Source organism: Dermacentor silvarum, chromosome 2, assembly GCF_013339745.2.
Source record: "Dermacentor silvarum isolate Dsil-2018 chromosome 2, BIME_Dsil_1.4, whole genome shotgun sequence".
Taxonomy (NCBI): domain Eukaryota; kingdom Metazoa; phylum Arthropoda; class Arachnida; order Ixodida; family Ixodidae; genus Dermacentor; species Dermacentor silvarum.
In genome coordinates, this window is record NC_051155.1 from 91,839,540 (window position 1) to 91,862,904 (window position 23,365).

General features: G+C 46.6%; 1 protein-coding gene across 1 annotated transcript in view; it reads right to left on the reverse strand.

Moving 5' to 3' along the window:
• Window positions 1-474: 474 nt before the first annotated feature.
• Window positions 475-23,365, reverse strand: part of LOC119441619 (uncharacterized) — a 98,311-nt gene continuing 75,420 nt past the window's right edge. The window contains exons 5-8 of the mRNA XM_049661463.1: window positions 19,947-20,225; window positions 14,456-14,815; window positions 9,094-9,221; window positions 475-2,655 (exon numbers count right to left, since the gene is read on the reverse strand). Of these exons, the coding sequence (XP_049517420.1) occupies window positions 2,479-2,655; window positions 9,094-9,221; window positions 14,456-14,815; window positions 19,947-20,225 (944 nt within the window). The 3' untranslated portion in view covers window positions 475-2,478. The remainder of the gene's footprint in view (window positions 2,656-9,093; window positions 9,222-14,455; window positions 14,816-19,946; window positions 20,226-23,365) is intronic.

Sequence of the window (23,365 nt, forward strand, 5' to 3'; positions counted from 1 at the left end):
CGTTCAATAAACACATACTCTTGTCACTCGCCGCGGTGCCATGGTCTGCTTCTTCGCAGTCACTAAAAGGTGACAATACACGTTCTCACCATCCTTATCAATATATATTGTCTGATGTAATAATGTGCAAAATACTCTAGGTGAGCTTTCGACATGAAGGTAATGGAATTCTGGGGTTTTACATGCCAGAACCACGCTTTGATTATAAATCTCGCCATAGCGGGGGACTCCGGATTAATTTTGTCCACCTGGGGATCTCTAATGTGCCCCTAATGCATGGCACACGGGCGTTCTTGCATTTGGTCTCCAACGAAATGTGGAAATGCGGCCGCCGCGGCCGGGATTCAATCCCGCGACCTCGTGCTTAGCAGGGCAACGCCATAGTCGCTAAGCCACCACGACTGGCCGAAGTGAGCTTTCGAAAAAATTAAAATTGCAAAGGAAAATGAACAAAGGCATATTCAACAGTATATATTTTTCTTTATTGGTATCACATGATTTGAACACATTTGCAGTGTTTTATTCGGACAAAAATGGCACGTCAATGCTATATGTGTATATGCTGAAACCGGCTTCGCGATATCTTACGGACAACAGGCACAAACGACAAAAGATCACGCCCAAATGAGGTCATCTGAATCAGGTCGGAACATGCAGCGGCCACAGCAATCAAGATCCACCTGCCCTTACAAATGTACCGTACCGCGACGCCAACGCTGTGCTATTAGCGATCGTATGCGAAATGTGCAGACGTCACAAATCACAAGTGCACATACCATAATCAGATGAGACACTTTGGTAACGCGTTTCATGCCTTCTATGAGAGCATCCACACCTCCTTGGCAGCGCGTGCGCGCACTGCGGTCAGGCAAATTCAAGAGCATCTATTGCCTTTGTATTTTGTGTCTTTGCAGACTCAAGGTGGCTGAAGTCCCGAAGATCGGCCTCTCGGTGTCTTGAAAAATGGGACGTTTTAAGCTTTTCAATGGAAATTACTAACTAAAGGTGAAACGCATGCGCAAGACTCAGGGCAATCTTAAGCAAGGTGCACTTTTAATTTGTACACTCCATTACGCCGAAATAGAGCGCCAAACATTCGACAAAGATTTACTCTTTACCCGCTTTTTAGCAAGAAAGCGGGACAAAGAACTTCATTTACCACACCACGTGTCACCTGCCACCTGCAACTTATGCCTTTCTTTCTGATATATGAAATCACGCAATCGCCACACTATCAACATATACTATTGACTGCATCTAGAAAACATTTGTGGTGGTCTTCAACACGACAGAAATTGAGAAACAAGTGCGCAGGTAGAAATTACAATTACTCAACAGCAAGAATCATGCAAATATACTGATGAGAACAGGACCTTTCTCTCAACATGAATATTTCATATCTTTGCAATTATGTGTGAAATATTTTTGGCGGTTTCGAACTTCAAGCACACATAGCGCTCAGATGCATGGGGGGAAGGCCAGGAATATTTGCTCCTCCTCTGCTGGAGAGATAATACAGTCGATTTACGTATCAAGAAGCCAAGTGACCAACCCTTGTCGCAGCATCCTTCGAACAAGAGGTACATTTTTAACTTCGAAATTATACCATGCACCCCTAATGTTTTAGACAGGTCGATACAACCGAAATAACAGGCACCATGGACTGTGATCGCATAAAATGGCCGGTATCGAAACAAAAGTAGCGGCGCGAGCTTCTCAAGAACCTTCTCAATGCTTTTCAACTAAAAAAAACGGCGTAAGCTAAGAAATACGTAAACATGTCCATGACGTACACATAAAGGCGTGCAGTGACGATTACGTGCAGAAATGGGTGATTTTACAATTATAAGTTGTTCTTAACGCCACTTCAAACAAACCCGTAGTGCAGGAAATAATGTTTTTCATCAAAATACACAGACAAATAAAAAATGCTTCGGTTTGGAGCAGATTTGTTCCTACACCAAGAACAGGAGGTTCTTGCAAATGTCCACATATAGATATCCGTGGCTGGATTAAACAACTCCTTCGAGTCACCATTGCCTAAAAGGCAACTTCGAAACTGCTGTTCATCGGCATAGCATGCGTGTTCAACCCGCATCCGGGAGCATTTCTTAATGAATATATCGAGCGGTCCTAAAAAACATCGAAAAAACCTTCCGTACCAACACTGCACGTTTTACACATACCCGAAGAGATACAAGTGAACACAGAAAAATGAGGGCAATTATATATTGAACCTAGCATGACTCACTGACTACAGACCTGAGAGGCACGGGCTGGGTTAAATGTTAATAAAATAAACACGCTAATCACACGCAGCTGCAAGTCATCTCCTTGTCGCGTTGTCTTTGGTACTTGCTTTTTTTTTAGCTCTTTAGCTCTGCCATGCACCAGCGACCTGTGGCGGAATCTCCTTCACAAACTTTGCTGGACGCTCCAGTGCGAATCCGTGGAAGTCGGCCACTGCTTCTCTCCTGCTCAGTGACTCAGCAGGAAGTCCGCGACGCAGGACTCCGCGCATGCGGCCTGAGTCTGGCCGCTCTTGGCCTGACGCAGGAGGAGTTGACTGACCAGCAGCCGCGTGAACTGAGATGAACCACCGCGGCTGCCGGCGCCACCCTCGCAGTCTTCAGCTCCGAGGCCGTAGTAAGAACCCTGCAGACACGAAATGTGACACGAACTGTCAGAAAATGCAGCACGTACACACGTCGTGGTACAGCACTGGTGCAGTCAATCTTCCATTTCGTAATGAGCGCGGCTTATGACAGGACTATACTGCCTAACTTGCTTTGCGGGAAAGCGATTGGTGCAGGCCTCGCTCATATATCGCTGTTCACTGAAGTGACTAAAGTGTTCAGTAAAGCTCACAATTGCATTATTTTTCATATACTCCCCTACCTGGAGCGTAAGGCCTTCCTTTTGTATTTAAAGGAAGTTACATGAATGGTTCTCATTTGTTCATGCAAACAGGCATATCTCACTAGCTCAATATATTACCTGTCACCTTCGATCACGGTGTACACATTTATGGGTGCGAGTTATTTTTGCCATTCCTGTGCAGTGATGGCAAGGAATAGTCCACAAAATTAAGCTTAGGGTAAATTGAACGTTCTGCTTACCTCAGGTACCTTCATTTTACTTCTTAGGGAAATCTAATAATTCCGAAGATCACTTCGGAGAAGGCACTTTAGAGTGTTTGACGGCAGGTGTGACGTGGGACGTTTCTGCAGCTATTGCAAAATATGTTCTTCTTTTTTAGTAGTGCATGCAACCATTAATTAACTTGTGCAATTAATTGACGCTAGCTGAATCAATTCTTTTTAGGAAGAATTGTATCACTACTTAGTGCGCAATAGATACTTAATAACCCTGTCATTACGGTGACTCATCCGAAAATGCAGAAAGCATCATTCTTCCACCTTGCTTTTCGCTTACTGGAGTCTGCAGCACCTTGACATAAATTTATGCGAATTTCATACATTTATCGACAGTCGATCATAATTCGTGACTGATGGGGCTATACAGTTACTTTAGACTTGTCTATATACCCAAGAAACCTGTAACTCTCACCACACATTTAACGCCTACTAGCATGGCATTAAGACGCGCTTCGACAATAAACGCTTACCCAACAAAACATTAAGATACTTTCTCTTTCTATAAAAAAACAAACAATTACATGCATGTTATCTTCATTGTTGCAGCAGCGCGACTAGACCGGGGCAGAGTTACAGGAGTGGACACCAAATGCGACATAAGCTGAAGCTTATTTCAAGAAACCATCCATCCGTTTAACAGAAAGCTGCTTTTATTGCGATAGCAATTATATGGACACTCCAAAGCAGATTTCTGCCGTCGGCGTCGCCGTCGCCGTGAGGTTCCGTATGACGTCAACGGTGATGCATGTGCGAGTGAAAGGGCGCGAGGGACGCTCGCTTTCACGGGGAGCGAACGCACGTCGCAGAGCAAACGCGCGTTCTGCGCCGTGCTCCCTGAAGTGCTGCAAGAAGCGTATCTTTCCTCCTTTCCATATATACACAGCCAACGCCACTTTTTCCGGTGCGCGAAAGGCTGTGGGGGACGGGGTGGGGGGGGGGGGGGAGGCGGCGTTTAGCTGCGGCACCAAATACGTATTTATATAAAAACGCCGCGCGCGTTCGGTGCGAACGCGGGCAAAACGCTGACGGCGTCGACAACAGTTCTTCGCGTCGTTGGTGCTGTTGCATGTCCAAGTTTATACCGCTGATAAAACTAGTATTTTACTCCGTAAAGCTCTCTACTAATTTGCTATCGCAATTGGTGCTTCGCCTTGCGGGTGAAACTGCGACAAATTTTTTATAGCGATCGTTGATTGCGCCTAGGCGCTAAGATCATGTGACTGTTATGCTTCTTATGCTGGATGTTGTCTTGAAACAAACTTCAATTGGTCATCGGCGCCGCTTTGTGTCCCCTCCTTTTGTTCAATGTGCATCTAGTCTCGCAGCTGCAGCCAGAAAACTCTACCAACTTGCCCCATTTTCCGCCCCGACGCATGTTATTCCACTCCTCTCAGGTTTTGACGGTCACTACATCTCATGCCACATATCGTACGTGTCTATTTCATAAATAATAATTTGTAGCTTTCTACATATTTCAACTGAAACTGTGTTTCTGGCAATATTTACTCAGTGAAATAGGGGCTGGCCCGCTGGCGGCAGAATGTAGCCTTCTTGGCTCATCGGCTTAGCAGATCTGGAACGCTGATGTGCACAGTGTACCGGCTAATTTTAGCAAGAGTTTTAAAAATAACACAGAAGTCTAGACACGTAACCATAAAGCACTGCGCGCAATCGCCTTGCGCAATTCAGCATTGGTATTTACATAGTAGCAAAGATCCTAACCAAAATTGAATAAGTGTTTTCTAAACACACTCTTCTTATGGTATGTGAAAGTGAAACCTCAGGAGGTTTGCCGGCAACAGTAATAGGGTTGCTTGTAACGCGCTACTATTCGAGGAGCCCTTTCTTTCGCGTCGAACAAAGTATGGGTGGCGACGCTTTCTATACGTATGCGCTTCCAACAAGAGATTCATGCATGGGTGCCGACGTCATCCCCATGCGTGGTTGCAGGCATGCATGGGCACCTGGTCAAAAGCAGTAGGCAGTGCACAATAGCGATTTCTGTGCGCGCTTTAAAATATGGTTAGTGTTTCAATGAAGTGGAAAGTAAGAAACGTCTTACAACTCTAGAATGTAAGCAGCGGGAAGCTCTACGACACACGCCAGGCAGGATATGTTCTTGCTCGGCGCACTTTGGACACAAGTGCTTGAATTTCGATATCAACACACTGAATCCTATGGCCGATTCACTCAATTCCGCAGGAGCCTTCATTGCGTCTTTGAATGGAAAGCTTTCTTGTATCACCCATAGTAGTCAATCGCTTGAAAACGGTTAAACCTTCCAACGAAACGTAAAATCTTACACGACTGACTCAATCGAGGATATTACGGACACATTAGGACAGTGAGCGTCACAGGAGACGGCGACTTACTCAATTTGTAATACGAGAATGACATTTTTCGATTGTACTAGATTAGCGAATCGTGTCGTCGGGGATGTATTGCGGGAGACGGGGATGCAAATATGGAGCCTGCTTGTTAATTCTATGGGTACCTACAGTGAACTGTATTTTCTTTTTATTTTACTGCACCACTTCGGTTTCAAAAACACAGGAACTCAACATTTCATGCATGCCTCAGTTTTACATTATTATCTGCTGAATAATTTTCTCTGTTCTGACTATTTTCAGTCAGAAACGCATGTACTCAAGAAAATAGCGACGTTCATAGAAAGCGAATGGCTGGGCACTTTCATGAGCCTTCATATTGTGGCAGGGGAATTCAGATTTTACATACGGTATATCTTCAAGGATTTGACACCGTATGATAGATTATTTGATACCCTCAATAGACAGTTTTAGCTAAATAATTTCTGCTTAGAGGAGGAAATGGTTTTCGCAATTTGTTATGCACGAAATACTCTGCAATGCTATGCACTGAGACCGATTTAACTTCTTGGTCTTTTTTTTTTACTGCACTGGGCCGACAAACGTTTTTCCTGCACGAAGTCGCTATTTTGCATAGATTGCTCACAGTCAATTTCCGCCTTCTTGTAAAATCCAATACTTCTAAGGACATGGCGATTGTATATCGGTACAGCCGTGCAACCTGGTGCTGTGAAAATGGGTGGGACGGCGTCACAGACATAAGTACTTTCCCTATCAGGGTCCCGTTGTGTATGAAAGTGTATACCGCTGCACAAATTGGTACCTTGTCCTTTTAAGGTATTCCGCAGTTAAAAATGGGGCTAGCATATAAAGCGACCTAAATGAACCAGGGCCGTTTAGCGTTGTTTAAGATAACGCTCTTGGACAGGCAGAAAACGAAATGTTTTTTTCTAAGTAATATTCATCTCAGTTTTATATACAAAGCGGCAATCTATGCTATCATCACCACCACGCTTTTGAACTCCTGATGACGTCGAAAATAGCGTTGGAATGACAGTCAAAGATGCTGTTGTCAGTTCGCAATGCACTGTGGCAAATTGAGTCTTAATTCCATCGCAAAAGAGGTTACAATGGCAAGAAGGAAAATTTTCTTGGTAGTGCGTCTACGCAATTTTAAGCAATGAAGATACCAATACTCGTAGTCTTACGTCATAAAGGGAGTTGTACATCTTGACTGGGTAAAAATTTTTCCCATTTCCTGATAATAAAGGTACAAGAAATGATGCCAGGGCAAAAGAAATCTATAAATCTATTTGAAGGCTTTAAAGCTATTAGACGTTGCGCATGTTAATACAGAAAATGATAAGAGCTATTCCTCTAGAAGCGAGAATACAATAAAGGTGACAACTGGTCGCTTGCGTAACACCTAATCATCACAACAAAATCTCCCTTTTATGAAAGCGCTACGAAGTTTTCATTAGGGACAGTATAATATTTGATCCTGTCATTATTGCAAACAGGCTCGTATCCCAGCCCGGCTTTATTACACAAGCTTTATCCGGACGCTTATGCCAGTAGTTTTCGCAGGCACTGCAATGACTTCGCTAGCCTAGACCATATGCTCTGGCGTTACCCCTCGTTGCGAGGCACGGAACAAATAAATGAGGACAAGGGGCTCTCCGCCATCAAGAGCCCCGATGTCGGGGCGCAACTATGGGCTGTCCAGAGGGCCCACGATGCGGCGGTCGGGCATGGCCTGACTGTCCCAACGTGGGAGCGGCCCGCTGCGCGCTGAGTCGCGTACCTCAGGACTTTCAATAATGTTTTACATCCATCGATCCATTGGAAACAAATCCAGAAGTGAATTTACTTCACACGAAATATTTTGGCCCGGAATGCTCTGTTCGTGGATTTCCATGCAACAAATGTGGTTTAGCCCATTGTCCAGATTGTTAATAAAACTAATGCCCTTTCTTGCACGCGACAGTTTTCGTAAGAACTGCGCAGACACAACGAATGGAATTAGGACAGTGGAGCTGTACGGTGGCACACAACTGTCACAACTCTATTAAATGCTCTGAAGCCGGGCCTAGCGCCCAGAAGGTCTATAGCCTCAGACGGCCACGCGTTGCAAACCCTAGTTTACTATAATAAGCCATGCATTCCGTACATACTAAACATTATTGCTCATTGCTTGATGAACGGGGAAGTTAAAGAAAGCAAACCTGCCAATAAAATCTTTATGTGCTTTTGATTAAACTTGTACAATAAACAAATGAAAAGATAAAGGAGAACGGTAAACGATAAAGAGAAGTTAGTTGCACCTATTTCTTTTCTCGCGTAGCCGTTGCTCGAAGTGCGATCCAGAACGTGCCAAATTTAAATATCCATAATTGTGGCTGATTCTTCTCTTCTTACTTCCCCTATTTCATGATTGTTTCTCTTCTCTGCATAAATATGATCCCAGTCGTTTTAGGACTTCAGCCTGCAGGTTCTTGTGTTTTGCGCATAGTTCTTACGCCACACACAAAAAAATTTAGATTGGGTCACCACCAACTAGCCCGAACACACACTGCTTCAATCGTGAAAGAGCATTGACGCGCTGTATGTATTGCAACCTAAGACGGCGCAGCAAGCCTGCAGTGACAAACTGAACAAAGTTTAAGTGATGTGCTGGAAAGCTTCGATACCAGACTATGGTCAGCGTACAGTAGATAACCTATGGCATAAACGAGCTCGCTCGTGAGAAAAGAAAAATCTGGTATATGCAATACAGAGAGCACGGTAAGCGCTACGTTTTTTTCTTTGAGTATAAAACACTGCCTCAGGGGGCGCCGAAAATCCCACGCTAACAGGCTTCCATTTTGACAGAAACAAACTATGGTACACGGCAAGCATTGACCTTGGGTTTTTTGGTATCATATTTACAGATGCTACACTATTACTGCAGCCACAATTAGGTCATCTGCTGTCGATGAGGGCTAATGCAGAGCTTTCGCAATTATCATGATAATTAAGAGGACTTGGCTGCGATTAAATAAAAGGCTTTCATAAAACAGGCTACCCCTGCCAGTATCGATATTGTATTCAATATTCACTTGACAAAACTTGGCGCTCCATTTAACAACTCCGTGAAGAGAGCGACAATGTGGAAGCACTGAAAGCAAGCTTGCCTCCCGGAGATGTTGTCGGGGTGCGTTCAATGGCGCTTGCAACAGAAATGAATAAAAAAACACAGGCAAACGATACTAAATGAAGTCCCCCCGGAGTGTCAGGCACGACAGAAAACATAAAATACTTGGAGAACACACTAGCAATGCTTCTTTTTTTAATTTCACTTATATTCCAACTTTATAAGGAAGCAGCATAGCACTATAAAGAACAAAGGACGTAGTTTTCACGCTCATTTAGAACAGCTACATTGTTATATGCGCATTTGCTTCGCCGAAAGTCCTTGAATTCTTTCTGTACAAAAAATCAGCACGGGTACTCGTTTATTTTACATACTGTTAGTGGCTGAGAACTTATACTTCTATGTGTTCAGACGTCAGTACAGTTTTAGAACAACGAACTGCGTAATATAAAGGGTGAAATTCTGAAGTACGTACGCAAACATAGCATGTCTGTTGCCACTGGCAGGCGTCCAGAAGAAGTCTCTGCATCGCTGGATCCGGGGTGGCAGACTGCGCCGCCGCTGGACACGAACTGCTGAGCACCTGTACGGCGGGGCAGTTCTCTGCACAACAAAGAAGAGAGACACAAAAACGATCATGTGAAGGGATATATAAAGCAGCTCGGTGGGTAAGAGGCAACTATATGTCTCCATAATGGCGAGCTAAAAAAATCCAAGGACACCTATGCACTTATAAGTTGTGAATGCGAAAGCATTACTGTCCAATTGAACACCGCTGAGCGGTCTTTCGAGTTAAGGACTTCTTGCGGGCCAGCGAGCACGTTCAGACGCTTGGCGCGTTTTGATTTGGCCTTACCGAGGCGCAGTTAGAACGCATGCGAGAGCTTGTGCGGACGATCAACCTGCAGATAACACAATGTTCCGAGAGCGAGAGCCAGGGTGGCATTGCGGCGGTGCCTGACATGACACGCATGTCATGACATTCGTGTCATGAGTCGTCAGGGGTCTTTAGCTACACCTAAGAGACCTTAGGCGAACGCCATAGTCATGCTAATGAGTATGACTTCGACCACCAACCTTTAGCCTTTTCCTTCACTTAGTACCACATGCGAACCCAATCCATTGGTTTTTGAGTGTTAATCCTTTTTCGCTAAGTCATAACCATTTTTGCTGAGTCATGATCATGACTATGACTTCTACCATCATCCTTTAGTGTTTCCTTCACTTAGTACCCACGACAGAACTCATTTCAGTGGTTTTTGACTGTTAATCTTTTTCGCTGGGTAATTGTCATGACCTACATGACACGCATGTTCGTCATATACTTCTGTCATACTATGTAAATTTTGGTACCTACGAAGTTAACGAAACGATCATGAGAGCGCCAGGACATAGGCGGCTGTTTCATGACCCATATGACACGCATGTCATGACATTGATGTCATAACATGTCATTTATGTTCGTCATATACACTTGTCACAGTATGCCAATATTGGTACATACCAAGTTAATGAAACGACCATGAGGGCACAAAGACGTAGACGGCTAGATAGATAGATAGATACTGTAAAGGTAGCAGATGTTCGTCAAGAAATTCTTCGCATTTAAAACTCCCCAGACTGCACACTCCTGCCTTTCGGCCAAACAACTACCCTTTCTTTCCACCTCACCGATGTTATTGTCACAAACTTCGTGATAACAACGCCATCTACCAAATTCACCGCTCACATTCTCTAAATGCGCCAATGTATACTGATTACGTGCGTGAATACCTTCTCGCTAACAACTTCGCACGTACAGCCGCCGGCAAAAATTAGGAGACCAATGGTGGCGTGAAAAAAAAAGAGCAAACTATTTCTTCGAAGCCTGATGTTGCCTGGAGAAATATCATCTGGAAGTGCAAGTTTTCGACCAATGCATTGTATTGAAGTAATTTGAAGTCAGGAAGATGTGCAGAAGTTGTTTTTTATGATGCCGTGGACTGAAAAACATTTCTGGCTACTCTACAAGTCTGTTTACCTGTGGCATGGATGTTTAAGCCGCATTAGCCTAGCTATGATGCTTTAGAAAATCATTGTTATGTCTATTGCTATGCAAACATAATGCGTTCTATCATAAAAAATTAATATGGTAAAGCTGTTGAGCTGATTGCTAATAGGGTGAAGGCTTTCCGAAGCAAGAAAAGACACTAACAGCCAGTGATACAGCAGAGCATCACGTGAAACGTCTCGTGAAACGCACCAGTGCTCTTCTTAAAATACCACCGTTTTATTGCGATAGCAATTATATGGACACTCAAAAGCAGATTTCTGCCGTCGGCGTCGCCGTCGCCGTCGGCGTCGCCGTGAGGTTCCGTATGACGTCATTTGGAGATGAAATCGTCGCCGCGCGCCGAACGCTGTATGTGCGAGTGAAAGGGCGCGAGGGGCGCGTCTTTCACGGGGAGTGAACGCACGGAGGAGAACAAACGCGCGTTCTGCGCCGTGCTCCCTTAAGGGCTGCAGAAGTAGGCGTCTCTTTCCTCCTTTACAATCACCATATATGTCGAGAAAACGCGCCTTCTTCCGACGCGCGAGAGGCCGTGGTGGAGGGGGAGGGAAGGGAGGCGACGTTTAGCGGCGGCACTAAGTGCCTATTTATATCAGAGGCTCCGGCAGCAGTCACCAACGCCGCACGCATTTTGAGCGAACGCGGGCAAAACGCCGACGGCGTCGACATTAGTTCTGCGTGTTGCCGGTGCTGTTGCATGTCCAAGTTTATACAGCTCATAAAGCTACTATCATTTACTCCGTATAGCTCTCTACAAATTTCTATCGCAATTGATGCTTCGCCTTTCAGGTGAAACTGCGACCACTTTTTTCATTACTCTCGTTACAACAGGGACTGATGATATGGTTCTTGCTTAGTCGACGGTTACGCGTACGGTTAGAACTTTGTTCAAGATTTTGTAGCGTTAGCTACACTGGCCTAGCCAAGCCCGTTTCGCGCGGCACATCAAGAGCCGTGCTGCGCATGCGCAAGGGTCAGTGATGTCACACGGCATGCGCACCGGAGCCACCGGAGCCGGCACCTCTTGCGCACTCCGCCGCCACCGCGCGCGGATCACCGGCGCCGGTCTGCGCATTCCAGAGGAGTGACGTCGTAGCCGTGGTAGACGCACTGGCGCCGGCGCGCGCTCGCTGTGCAGTCGCCGTCTGACACTGCGCTGGAGCCGCTGCGCTTCTGACTGGCGTTTGCCAGTGTGGTATAGCCATGGAGAAGGAGAGCGCAAATGCTGCTCAACAGCGCAGAAGAACGGAGAAGCTTAATTGACTCATCGGATCCCGAAGTAGTTGCCTGGCAATTAGCGGTTGAGCGTAGAAGGAATGAACAGAAGAAGGCTAAACGTGCTGCGGAGACACTGCAGCTGAACCTTTGCTAACGCTACGTATATCCTGGCATAGCCGAGCTAAGCCACTGCCATTTTTTAGGGGCGAAGCTCCTTATAGCGGCACCCGTTCGTCCCCGTCGTCGTAGTAGTAGTGTGTAACCAGTCTGAGAAAAATGAGAAAAAAATGTGGTTGATCCCTCTTATATAGGAATCGGTATAGAACACGAAAGTGAAACGAGTCTTCACAGAAGTAGTGTAATGTTTATTGCACATTGATATATAATGTCTATTGGTGTTTTGTGGCTAAAGCGCCCTTAGGCGTTGATGCACCCACGCTGACGCCTGGTGGCACGTCTCCTCCATCACGACTACCAACGTCGATGACCATGAGCAACCGTCGTGCATATGGAAGCTGCACTACGCTGCACACGCTAGCACAACGCGAAAGACGAAGCACGTAACTGACACACTAATACAACGCGCAAGACAAAGCACGTAACTGAATCGTCACCGAGTCAAATCAGCGCGTACAGCGCGTCGTAATTGCAGCCTCCGCGATCAACTTCAGAAACATTTTCAGAGCTAATTGCGGAGGCCACGCTCCGCTGTGCTGAGTGCGGTGAACGCCACCTAGGTGGCGTTGGTAGTGCTTCTTGATGCCAGCGTCCCTTCGAATGCTGGCATCGAGGCGTCGTAGCGCTGAGACCACCGAAGCGTTCACTGTCGGTGCGCGTTAGTGTCATAATGCAGTACTTCTCTTTTCTGCTCGTAGGCGGCGGCACCGCCCCGAGCAAGAGCGCGGGTACACGGAGGAGTGTTAGATATATAAGGCGCGTCTGTGTAGCTCTCTGCAAATGCGTTTGTGGCGCAATGGGTTAAACGCTCGGCGATCTATCGTCGCGGACCGAGAGGTCGTGGGTTCGATTTCCAAATTTTGCATGTTTGTGGAACTTTTTCTTCTGGTTTCTTTCTTTGTATTATGTTCGTGTACATTGTAAGAACGTCATATCCGTGACGGAAATACGTCAGTGAAGTCTTGGTGGACCCCGGCATAAAACACTTTCGTGTTAAAAGAATTCCGAAGTTGTGTCCGTAGCGCGGAATCGAACCAGGGACCCCTCGCTTCCGAGCGCGCGGCGTTAGCCCACTACGCCACGAAGCGGACGTGGACACACGCACCACGATGGCAATAAATACCCAACATTAACGAAAGGCCGCGTTTCTAGCGCGTTTCTAACGCGTTTGTGCTAGCGCGTTACGGCCCGTGTAAGACGCTGGTGTAAGACGCTGTGGCCTCTCCGCCTTACCTTCAACGCGTTTCGAACGCGCTGCCCAAAGCGGCGGCAAGTCAAGTTCAAGTGATGATAAGTGGTTCTTGAGGGAAAGGGAAAGGTTGGCGCTATCTTCTGCAGCCCTTGAGGGAGCACGGCTCAGCGCCAGAGTCAAGTTCAAGTCGAGGAGCGTTTATGAACACGGGGGGTATACTCTCTCAGCAGTCATGTGATGGCGTCGGCAAACGCGGTGCACGTTCCGGCATGTGCAATGGCTGCGTAAGACGCTGTGGCCGCTCCCCCTTACTAGAGAGCACTGCACGTTTCTAACGCGTTTGTGCTAGCGTCCCCTTAAGCGGGAGATCCGATGATTCCCTCCGGAGCTTCGCCCACTCATCATCATTCACCCCGTGGATATGCTGTGATTTTTTTTATCTTCACTATTGAAAGGCATATTGTTTCCCCATATGAAATCAGCGTTACTAAAAGGTATAGTGCAAGATGATGATGATGAAAGAAACTTTCATTTTCGAGACAGTGTCCCGAGCGTTTGAGCTGTGGATCACTCTAGGTGGGAGGGTCGCTCATTGCAGGAATCCTCTAGATATGTACCTTTATTATTGCTAGACCTAGAACGGCGCTAGGGCACTGAGACGCTTGCAAATATCCCAGCAGCATTTCGAATTGGTTTTCTATTTGTGCGTACAGTTTATCACGCAAAAACGTTATTTAAAAGCATTAAATGCTTTCCCAATCGCACTTAGTAGCAGCCATCAAAATACTTACGTAAACTTCTCTTTTTCGGTATATTTGTTTTGCGGATGTTCGCTATGTGGATAAATATTACTGACATTATTTAACCCCTTTGTTCCGATGGCCTGCTTCACGTTGCGTCAGAAATGTACCTGTTCGGTTTTATATGATGCCTCACTAAACGCGTTACCAGGGCGCATGAAAAGGCATGGCGCTCCTGGCCCTTCCCTGTCAAAATATTAGCGCATATACTGATCTGAAAGAACATGTTGAGCGAAAGGGCTAAGGTGTGTCTTACAAATTTGCGTGTCTCCTCTTTTCAATTTTCCTAGACTCGCTTGCAGTAAACGACCACAGTTTAGGTGATAATATCGCTGTAGCAATTCCCTTACTGCTCATTCATGTTCTAACAGCAATTATTAAAGAATGAGGGGCATCTCACGCTTGTCGGCCAGCTGGGCCCACGAAGAGCCCTGCGTCAACTCCTCGACGTCGGCGCCGTCGTTTCGGAAAACACCAGGGGCGGCGGCAATGGATGCCGCAGAGTTGCTGTCCTCTTCCTCGGCGTCGTCACCGTCCGCCGCCAGGGCTGCCTGAAGCTCCTGGCGACGCATGTCCTCCAGCGTCGACTGAAGGTGGTCCAACGACTGTCGCACGCTTTCCAGGTCGTAGGCGGCGTCAAGTCGCGAAGCGACGCCGGCGTTGATAGCCCGCAGCTCGGCGTCGTCACTAGCGCCGTCTCGAACAAGCGCCACGGCTTCGCCGATCATGGCGTCCTCGATGGTGCGGAGTTTGTCTTCAACTGCCTGCGAATCAAGAAGGGCGCTTAAGTTATGTGTTACGTCAGACATATCGAACGCCCTACTGCGCAGCAACACCACTGAGGCATTTACACTTGCTGGAAAATAATATAGTTATTTTTGTGTAAAAGCACGAGCTATTGACCGCGAGATAGTTTAGCAGGTATAGAGGTTGAAGTCATGAGGCGCTGAAGACAGGCGGATTGAGTATTGAGTTCTCTTTTTTTCAAAAGGAGTGTCATGTCAGTATGTATTACTTAATTTGTAACAAAATGATCAAAATAACGCTGCATTTGCTACCATCTCTAAGCAGAGTATCATAGAGGGTGCGAATAACTTTAATAACGTGGTCTGATTCCTCGCATTACACAACAGCAGCAGGAACAACAAGTCGAAAGACCAGTACATAATAATAGTACTGCGACTTTCTGTAACCTACACACACTGCACAATACACACTGAGGGTTTCACGAGGCTGCCAGCATCATACCTTTCTCGGTCTCAAGATTGACCAGTATTCTAGCTTGTCGCTTTATGTTTTCAGAGATTGTCGCTGGAGTAAATTGGGTGATAAATTCAAGTTCAAAGCCCCGTTACCTTGATGATAAATGTGGTCAAAATGTAATCACAGCATACAGTACGAACGCAAACTTTAGTGCGCTATTATAGTACGCTGCTTGTATTTTGGAGTACAAAAACGTGGAAAGTGAACTCGTTTCAAAAAATCTCGGCAGTAGAGTGGGCGAGTCAGTAAATTGCAACAAATGACGCGTCCATTGGGGCACATCTATATCAATGGCGTGCAATGTCAGACATGCAGAATCCTATTTATAGAAGGCCATCGCCATGCATATAACTTTGCCTTTAGCAAGCCCTGTGTGAAGCTAGCGCAAGGTGGCCACTGACGACAGCAACGGAGTGATCGAGCGACAGCGCAGCGAAGCGAATCTACCGCCGCCTTTCTTCAGTTCGTGGGGCGGCTCTGGGCACGGGCATCGCTCGGGTATCGATCACACCCACGCTGCGGCTGTTGCGAGGGGAACTTGATGGGTAGAGGTTGGCACGGAACGCCATAGCAGGAGGACCGTGACGTTCTCGTATTTCACACGCACGTTTCTTGACGACATGTCACCCACGCACAAAACCGCGCGAAACTGAGAATGTGGCAATGAATGCGGGGTGTCGATCCAAGCCAGTGCTTTCCATCACGCAGGTGCGTTCCGCATTCGTACATAGGACCATAGAGACAGAGGGGCGAGCACAACGTCGCCACGAGCGCGAACGCGTTCACGTACATACGCAGGCGCTCACATTGGGTAATTCTTTATTTGGACAATTTTTTTTACATTTCCTGTGGCAGATAGCATAATTATAACCCTTGATCTAAATAACTCGATGAGGCGGCCAGTGATACTACGATAATCCAAATGCTTACTTGGATAATTAATATATTGCGCTAATCAGTATACATTAATTACTTTACCGGATATATTTCACTCTGCGAATTATAGACGGTTAGTTCGCAAGGCGTATCCACTTGGATAGAATTGTCAGGACTACACCAATTCTGAGATATTAATTTTGAAGGGGTCCGCCGAAATGCATTGGCGTTCCAGTTATATTTTTGAAAGAAAACGCTGTTTCATGCATTCAAGCACTATTGTAACTGGAACACCAATGCATTTCGTCGGACATTTTGAAAATTATTATCTACAAACTGGTACAGTCCAGAGAATTTGTTCCAAGTGAATAAGCCTTGCGAAGTCTCTACTAACTGCAATTACCAAAGGGTGGTTTCTGTTACTAACCGCAGTTACTAAGAGGGTGCTATCTATTACTAACTTACTTACTAGCGGCAATTCATAGATTAAGGTGTGTGCCGAATAATAATGAATTAAACAGTTCATTATCATAATTATGTGAATTACTTAATTAAGCACTTTGACTTATCCTAGAAGTTGTAGGCGCCTCTTCGAGTAATTTATATCAAGGGTAAGAATTGTGCCATCTGAAACAGGTAACCTTTAAAAAAATGGTGCAGCTACTAAAGACACCCCCCCCCCCCCCCCTCCGTAGAAGCATTGGCTTGCATGTAGAAATGAAACAAAGCTTTAAATTGTGTCCTTGACGTTCTTTTTTTAAAGTGGTGTTAGTCAAGCTATATTTGAGCTCACGCAAGAAACTACACGATTTTGTTTTGTTTTCGACCCCTTTTGTGGTTTGTATCGTATCAGGGAAAAAAATGAGTCCCGGGATGAAATTTCATTTCAGTGATACTTCAACACACCAGGACGCTTTGGAATTGACTGTGCCATCGAAAAAGTGCTTACAGTTCAAATATTGCAATCCTCACCGAAAATTTATCGCATTTCTGTTATCTCTCGTTCACCAAATAACGGAACTAATGGTAGATCTATTGGTGCAGCGGGCAAAAGAAGTGATGAGAAAGGCTAGGAATTCAGTAGCACAGCCTGTATTGTAGGTCCGATGTCCTGGGCTAGACTGTCCGCACGCTGCACCAACTATTGATCTGCCTTCTACTAGGTTTCTACGTCGGCCAAGCACAGCGACTTCGAGTATTTAAATAGCAATTAGCGACAAACGCGGGCTCCCTGCTCTGTACAACGGCAACAAGAAGAGTCAAGACTCAGAAAACGGCACGAGGCCAGAAAAGTTATCGGCTGACAATTGCAAGCCTATTGACCGCCTGCAACTAATGGTCGCCTGCTCTTGGCAATGAAAAACAAAAACAGAAGTAAAATAGCGCATAAACGTCCGATCCACAAGGAAATAGATATGCCTAATGGCTTGCTTAAGGGGAGTACGTGCATGTTTCCATGCCTCTTATCATCATGCTTTCTTGCATTGACAGCTCGCTTCGTGCATGAACTATGAGCCTGGTATGCAAATAACAACTGGAGAAAGCACGAGCGGCGTACCTTTCACGTACTGATCAGCGGCTAATACGGAGCAGGTCATGTCAATCTTCTGTGCTTGCCAACCTTTCAACAATATTCGCGTGCTTCAGGTGACCCTGCTTTTTTCGCTGAAGTCGTTACCTTGAGTTCAATGTAGCTTTTGCTGTCAAGTTAACACCGAGTCGTGTTGATACTTTCTTCCATGAGTCTAACGCCGCCTTCGCTACGCTTTCCACTATTTCCAGAAAGGTCAAGAGCGCATACATTGCCCTTGCCCTGCGTGACAAGTGAGTTGTCTGGATGGTGCTCCCAACTTGGCTATTGCGCAATTTAGTACGCTAGTCCAATTTGGCTACGCTCAATTTTACTTCTGCAATGTGTAATTAGGAATGACAGGTTTGCAATAAACGTAACGGTCTCACGTTGTGAAAAGTGCCTGGTGAGTCCTTGTCACGTTCTTTTATGTGCATCCTGAGTATTCATTTGAAGAATGCTCCCTAAAATGGCACCCGTGCTTTAGCATTGCTCAGCTACAACGATATCCGTGTGTCTTTTGCGGGGATATATAATGAGATTAGCATCGGATGAACGCCGCATCAGGGCGACCGCGATGAAAATGACAAGAAAGCAGAAAGTGTCAGCTTTGCCCGAAGGCCCAAGCAATGACAGTGACAGCAAGGTTCAGCGTTGCTCTTGAACTCCTCGAGCGATGTTCTAACTGTGCGCAGCGGCGACTATAAGCATTTGCAACATATGTGCGTGAGACAACTTTTCTAGCACCCTCAAAATCTTCAACTCGTCGTGTAGGGCCTGTAATGGCATCGCATAGACGCCCCTGCACTGCCCATAAACAGCAACGGCACCGAAAAGTTACATCATTTAAAGATGGTGAGCTGTACTGTTTCTCACTTTTAATAGTAAGAAGATTTAGAATAAAAACAAACATTGCGAATGGAATGTTTCATGGCTATTGCTAGTGCGCTGCAATTCTCAAATATGCTGATGAATCATTGAGTCAAGAAATTCAGAACAGGTCTGAGCCCGTTCGGTGGTTGAATTTATAGCATCTAACTTGTATATACGGCATAAGAAAAGTTATCGCGTACTTATACATAAATATATAAGGAACATGAAGACGACGACGAAGGTTCACCGGCAGTGCCCATATGCAGGTAGTGGCTCTAAAAATAAAATTCCGGCCTGCTGCCTAGCTTCCCGAAATTTTTTCGTCGTACTAAAATTGGCTTTACAAAATGCCTCTCGATGGTTACCAACCTGCAATAAATCTATTCTGCAGCGAAACAAACAACGGAATTCTAATCAAGCCGCCTGTAGCAGTCAGGATGGAAGCATATCATTCCATAATTATCCAATGCACGTAAACGGCTGTAGTTAGGTTTTCGTTAACACAAAGGTATGGCAAAACTTGAGTACAAGCAATGTTCTATAGACAATTGTTTCATCTTGTTCAATCATAGGGCTATGTCATCGGTAACTAACAAGTTTTGAACCACGGGAGCAGGAACAGCGACATATTCGCCACATAATTGCCAGGTTAAGCTTTGTTTATTTGCATGTATATTTACATTAGGGTAACGAAAGTGACTTAAACGAGGCAGCACACAGTCCGTGCACATAAACAGTCGTCTTGGATTAATCATTAAATAACATGAGTTGATATATTGCATGACTAAGTTGGTTAAGTTTGTTTTTGCACGTTGTTGTGCGAATAATGGGGATTGTTTACGCAATGTTGCCGTGATGGCACTTCTCTATAAAGACACAGATACAGAGATAAGTTCTGGGTTTTTACGTGTGGAAAGTACGGAACGATTATGAGGCCCGCCGTAGTGACGGACTCCGCAATAGTTTTCACAACCTGGAACCGAATGCACAGTACACAGGCGTTTTTTTTCCTTTATTATTATAATTTTTTTTTGCATGGCGCCCCCATCGATATGCGAGTGCTGCGGTGGTGTCGGTTTGATCCCGCGCTCGCAGCCTTAACGACGCAACGAATAAGCAACTACGTCTCCACGACGGGCACATAGAGATAGATAGATAGATAGATAGATAGATAGATAGATAGATAGATAGATAGATAGATAGATAGATAGATAGATAGATAGATAGATAGATAGACTGAATATGTAAGAAATAAAGCAGTAAGCAACGCTCCGCCATGAGAATAGTGGCCATTGTATATAGCATGCACATGCCTGAAACTGGTCGTCAGCGGTGCCAGGGACCGGGGCAGAGGGCGGCAGCGTCGTCCTCTTGACCTGGCGGAGGTCCAGCGTGTCCTGGTGTGTGGCCATGCGCTTGCGGCGCATGCTGGCGAATGACAGCGCCATTGTGCGGTAGTACTCATCCAGGAGCCACTTTTTGAACTTGTCCTCGTCGGTAGCGGTTCCAGCGCCACCCTTGGTCGAGGACGCTGTGCCTTCGCTGCCAACAGGCACAACGTCCGATGCGTCCTCAACTCCCGATGAACCTGCATACGGCAGTGAATATAAAATTTAAAATTATTCAGCGCGTGGTAACGGTAAAGCCAACAAGCGAGATATTTCGTGCATATAAATTCAAACTTGGCTGCGAATAAAGCGCGAAGGCACACGATAATCGGCAAAAGGCTCTTGGTTTTGTTTGTAATTGCTTGCTACGCTTTGTTAGTGACATTTTTTTTTATTTACTTGAAGTAGGCAGCATATAATCATTTTTCCTTCATTGATTTTGCCACTAGCCAAATTATTTTCTTGACTTCAATGAGCCTTTAAATAAATATTTCGTCCCAGTTAGAGTTCTTTCAGTTCTGAATGCACAACGGCCTTCTTCCTGCCTTTCGATCTATGTTAACATGCAGTTCATTTAGAACTATATATGTCTGGTGAGCTATATGACTGAGCTGTAATCTCCCATGCTTATATTTTCGACGAATATAAGCATGACGGACTACTAGTGAAAAATGCTATGAAATAATGAATACCGATACCGGTACTAAACCAACTAGGCATGAGCAGGCACCATCGATATGCACGGAGTCAGGGCGAGCAGGTGCGACCCTAAGGATGGCGTCACCACCTGCCTTTAGTTCTTCCGCCTTTTATGGCTTAACAAGCTGCTTTTCTGAGTGATCTCTCTTTCTTTAGGCAGTGTAGGCGAGCAATTAAGTAATACAGCTCAACCTACAGTTCCCTTTAAGGGGAGGCTTAACAAGTGGCCGATCGCATGCGATAAGTCCCGCGCATTTCACTGCTGGTCTTTAAAGGGGTCTTAAAACACTTTTTACAGCGTAAGCTGTTATGGGCTCACTCCAATAGCCGTTTCAGGTTGCTATGATGCCGCCGCCGGCGGCGTTTGGCCCATAACCGCTATCGCTGGAAATGCGAAAAAATTACGCGTTTCATGCCGGGATCGAACCCGCGCCCACTGCGTGAGAGCCAGATACTCTACCACTGAGCCACGCAAGCGCTTGCTATCGGCCCGCTGAAATGCCCTATATGACAAGCGAGCAGGGGCAGATGACCCGAGCCTCCGCCAGTATGGTAAGGTGCCTGAAAACGCAGCGCGCAGGCACATACGACGATATGCGATTCAGACGAGGCACGCAAGCAACGTGCTCCCGAGCTGCCGAGCCTCCGCCAGTATGGTGGCGCCATCTGGTTAAGTTGCCTTAAGGTGCCAAGCGCGGCGTGCCCGACATGTAAGTTACAGTTGTAAGGCTTGATCGGGCCCAGCAGACTGCTGTGCAGAGAGCATTCAAAGCCGCAGCTCGCCGTCGACGCCGCGCGGGCAGTTCAGATCGTTCTCGTCAAATCGAGGCGAACAGATTGCCACGAAGACCCTATTGTGCGTGGCGCCCAAATTGGAGCTACTCTTGAGCCGCGCCACCAGCTTACGCTGTGACTGTGCTGCGTGTCCCGCGCAGGCCTGTGATTTTTAGATGCGAAGCAGCTTATCGCGGGGGCTTTGTCCGCCCATCCTGCGTCCCGCGGCGTCCAACACCCCCACAGCGCATGCGCGTCCCCTCCCCTTCTCTCTCCTCTCCTACGCTGGCCCCCTTTCTCTCCTCTAGGAATCCGGAGCGGCGCGCACGACAGGTAGTGCGACAGCTGCATATTCCGCTGGGGGCGCCACGGTAGTTTCGCGGTATGAAAATGACGGAGCGCGCGCGCTTCGTTCTCTCTCCTGTGCAGCGCCGCGATGAGCGCTCCGGCCGCTGCCGCGAAACCATCTCCCGCTCAAGCTAACCATCTCACCGCTGCTTCGCATCCACACATGGTTCCCTTTAGCGGGAGACGGAGTAATTTTCTTATCGAAGTCGAGAAATGCATTTGATGTTAAAAGAGACTAGTTCAGAAATGCTTTGGAGCAAGAAATTAATTCAACGCATTCAGAATAAACGAGGTTATTGGCAATAAATATATCGCGTTCGCGGTGCGCCCGGTCCTTCTTTAATGCCTTGCACTGCGAAGGCATTAAATAGCGAGTTGGCGCCCGCAACTCTCCGCCAGCTGAACGTCACCGAGGCGCGCCGTTCAAGTTTGGTTTTACATGTCCACGCAGACGCCACTACTTCCGATTTTGTTTCCCACGACGCGCCAAACTCAAAGGCTATCTCTCAACTTACTGTTGAATTCACAACGTGTCATCGTTTCGCTTTGCTACAATATACTAAATAGCTATGCGCGGTTACTCTCGCACCGTGTGACGCGAGTAGCACATTTCCTTTCGCACTTATGTATACGACAATCACACAGTTTCCGAGGGCCGAACTAACGTCGGCAGCTCGCAGATCGGTTAGGCGATGGATTCCGCGCTCCGCACTCGCGCTGAAAGGATTCTTAGTGTAACGACCGTCGACTATCATGGTGACACAACTCGAAGGTGTGCAACTTCCGGAAGCCGACGACCTGTTTGTCATATGTTTGCGCTCGGGCCTTGAGTCATGTCACCCACAGATACCCATCAGAGTACGCTGTTCCCTTAAGCGAGCTAGGGTGCCTCGATGCCAGCGCCGCCGTTCCGGGTGGTGCCATCCTTTGACCGCACCCGCGCCGCCGCTTTCTCGCTGCGACGCCATCTTGAGTCACAGCGAGCGGTTGCCAGTGCTTGGTGCCGGTGCTTAGTTCGAGACACAGTGCGCGCGGATGCTTCGCTGACGCTTCTACTTGCTGGACAGTGTTCAGCCGCATGAATGACAAGCTTGTCAAGTGCATCGAGTCGACATGACGGGCTGTTGTGTTCCCAAGTGCACCGGATCGACGCGTAAAGGGCATCGTTGTTTACGCTTCCCCCGGGACCCAGAGCGAAGGAAGAGATGGGAAGCCCAAGTAAAGCGGTATCACTGGAAGGCAACGGATAGCTCCCACATTTGCGAGGTAAGTGCCAAGAAAGTTTAGACTATCGCATCGTGTTTTTCATAAATACAAAACTATTCTCTGAACCTCTCTCACGTACCTACGTTCGCTCACGAACTAAGCACTGCACCGATGCTGAGTAGACTATGGTTTGCGAGCGCGTCGCATAGGCTTTTGCCGTTTTGATCGGCTCAATCTATGCGAGTAGTACCCTTATTTTAAGAACTGACGAAAATGCTTCGCCGCGAAATAGCCTTACATTAGCTACAAATCG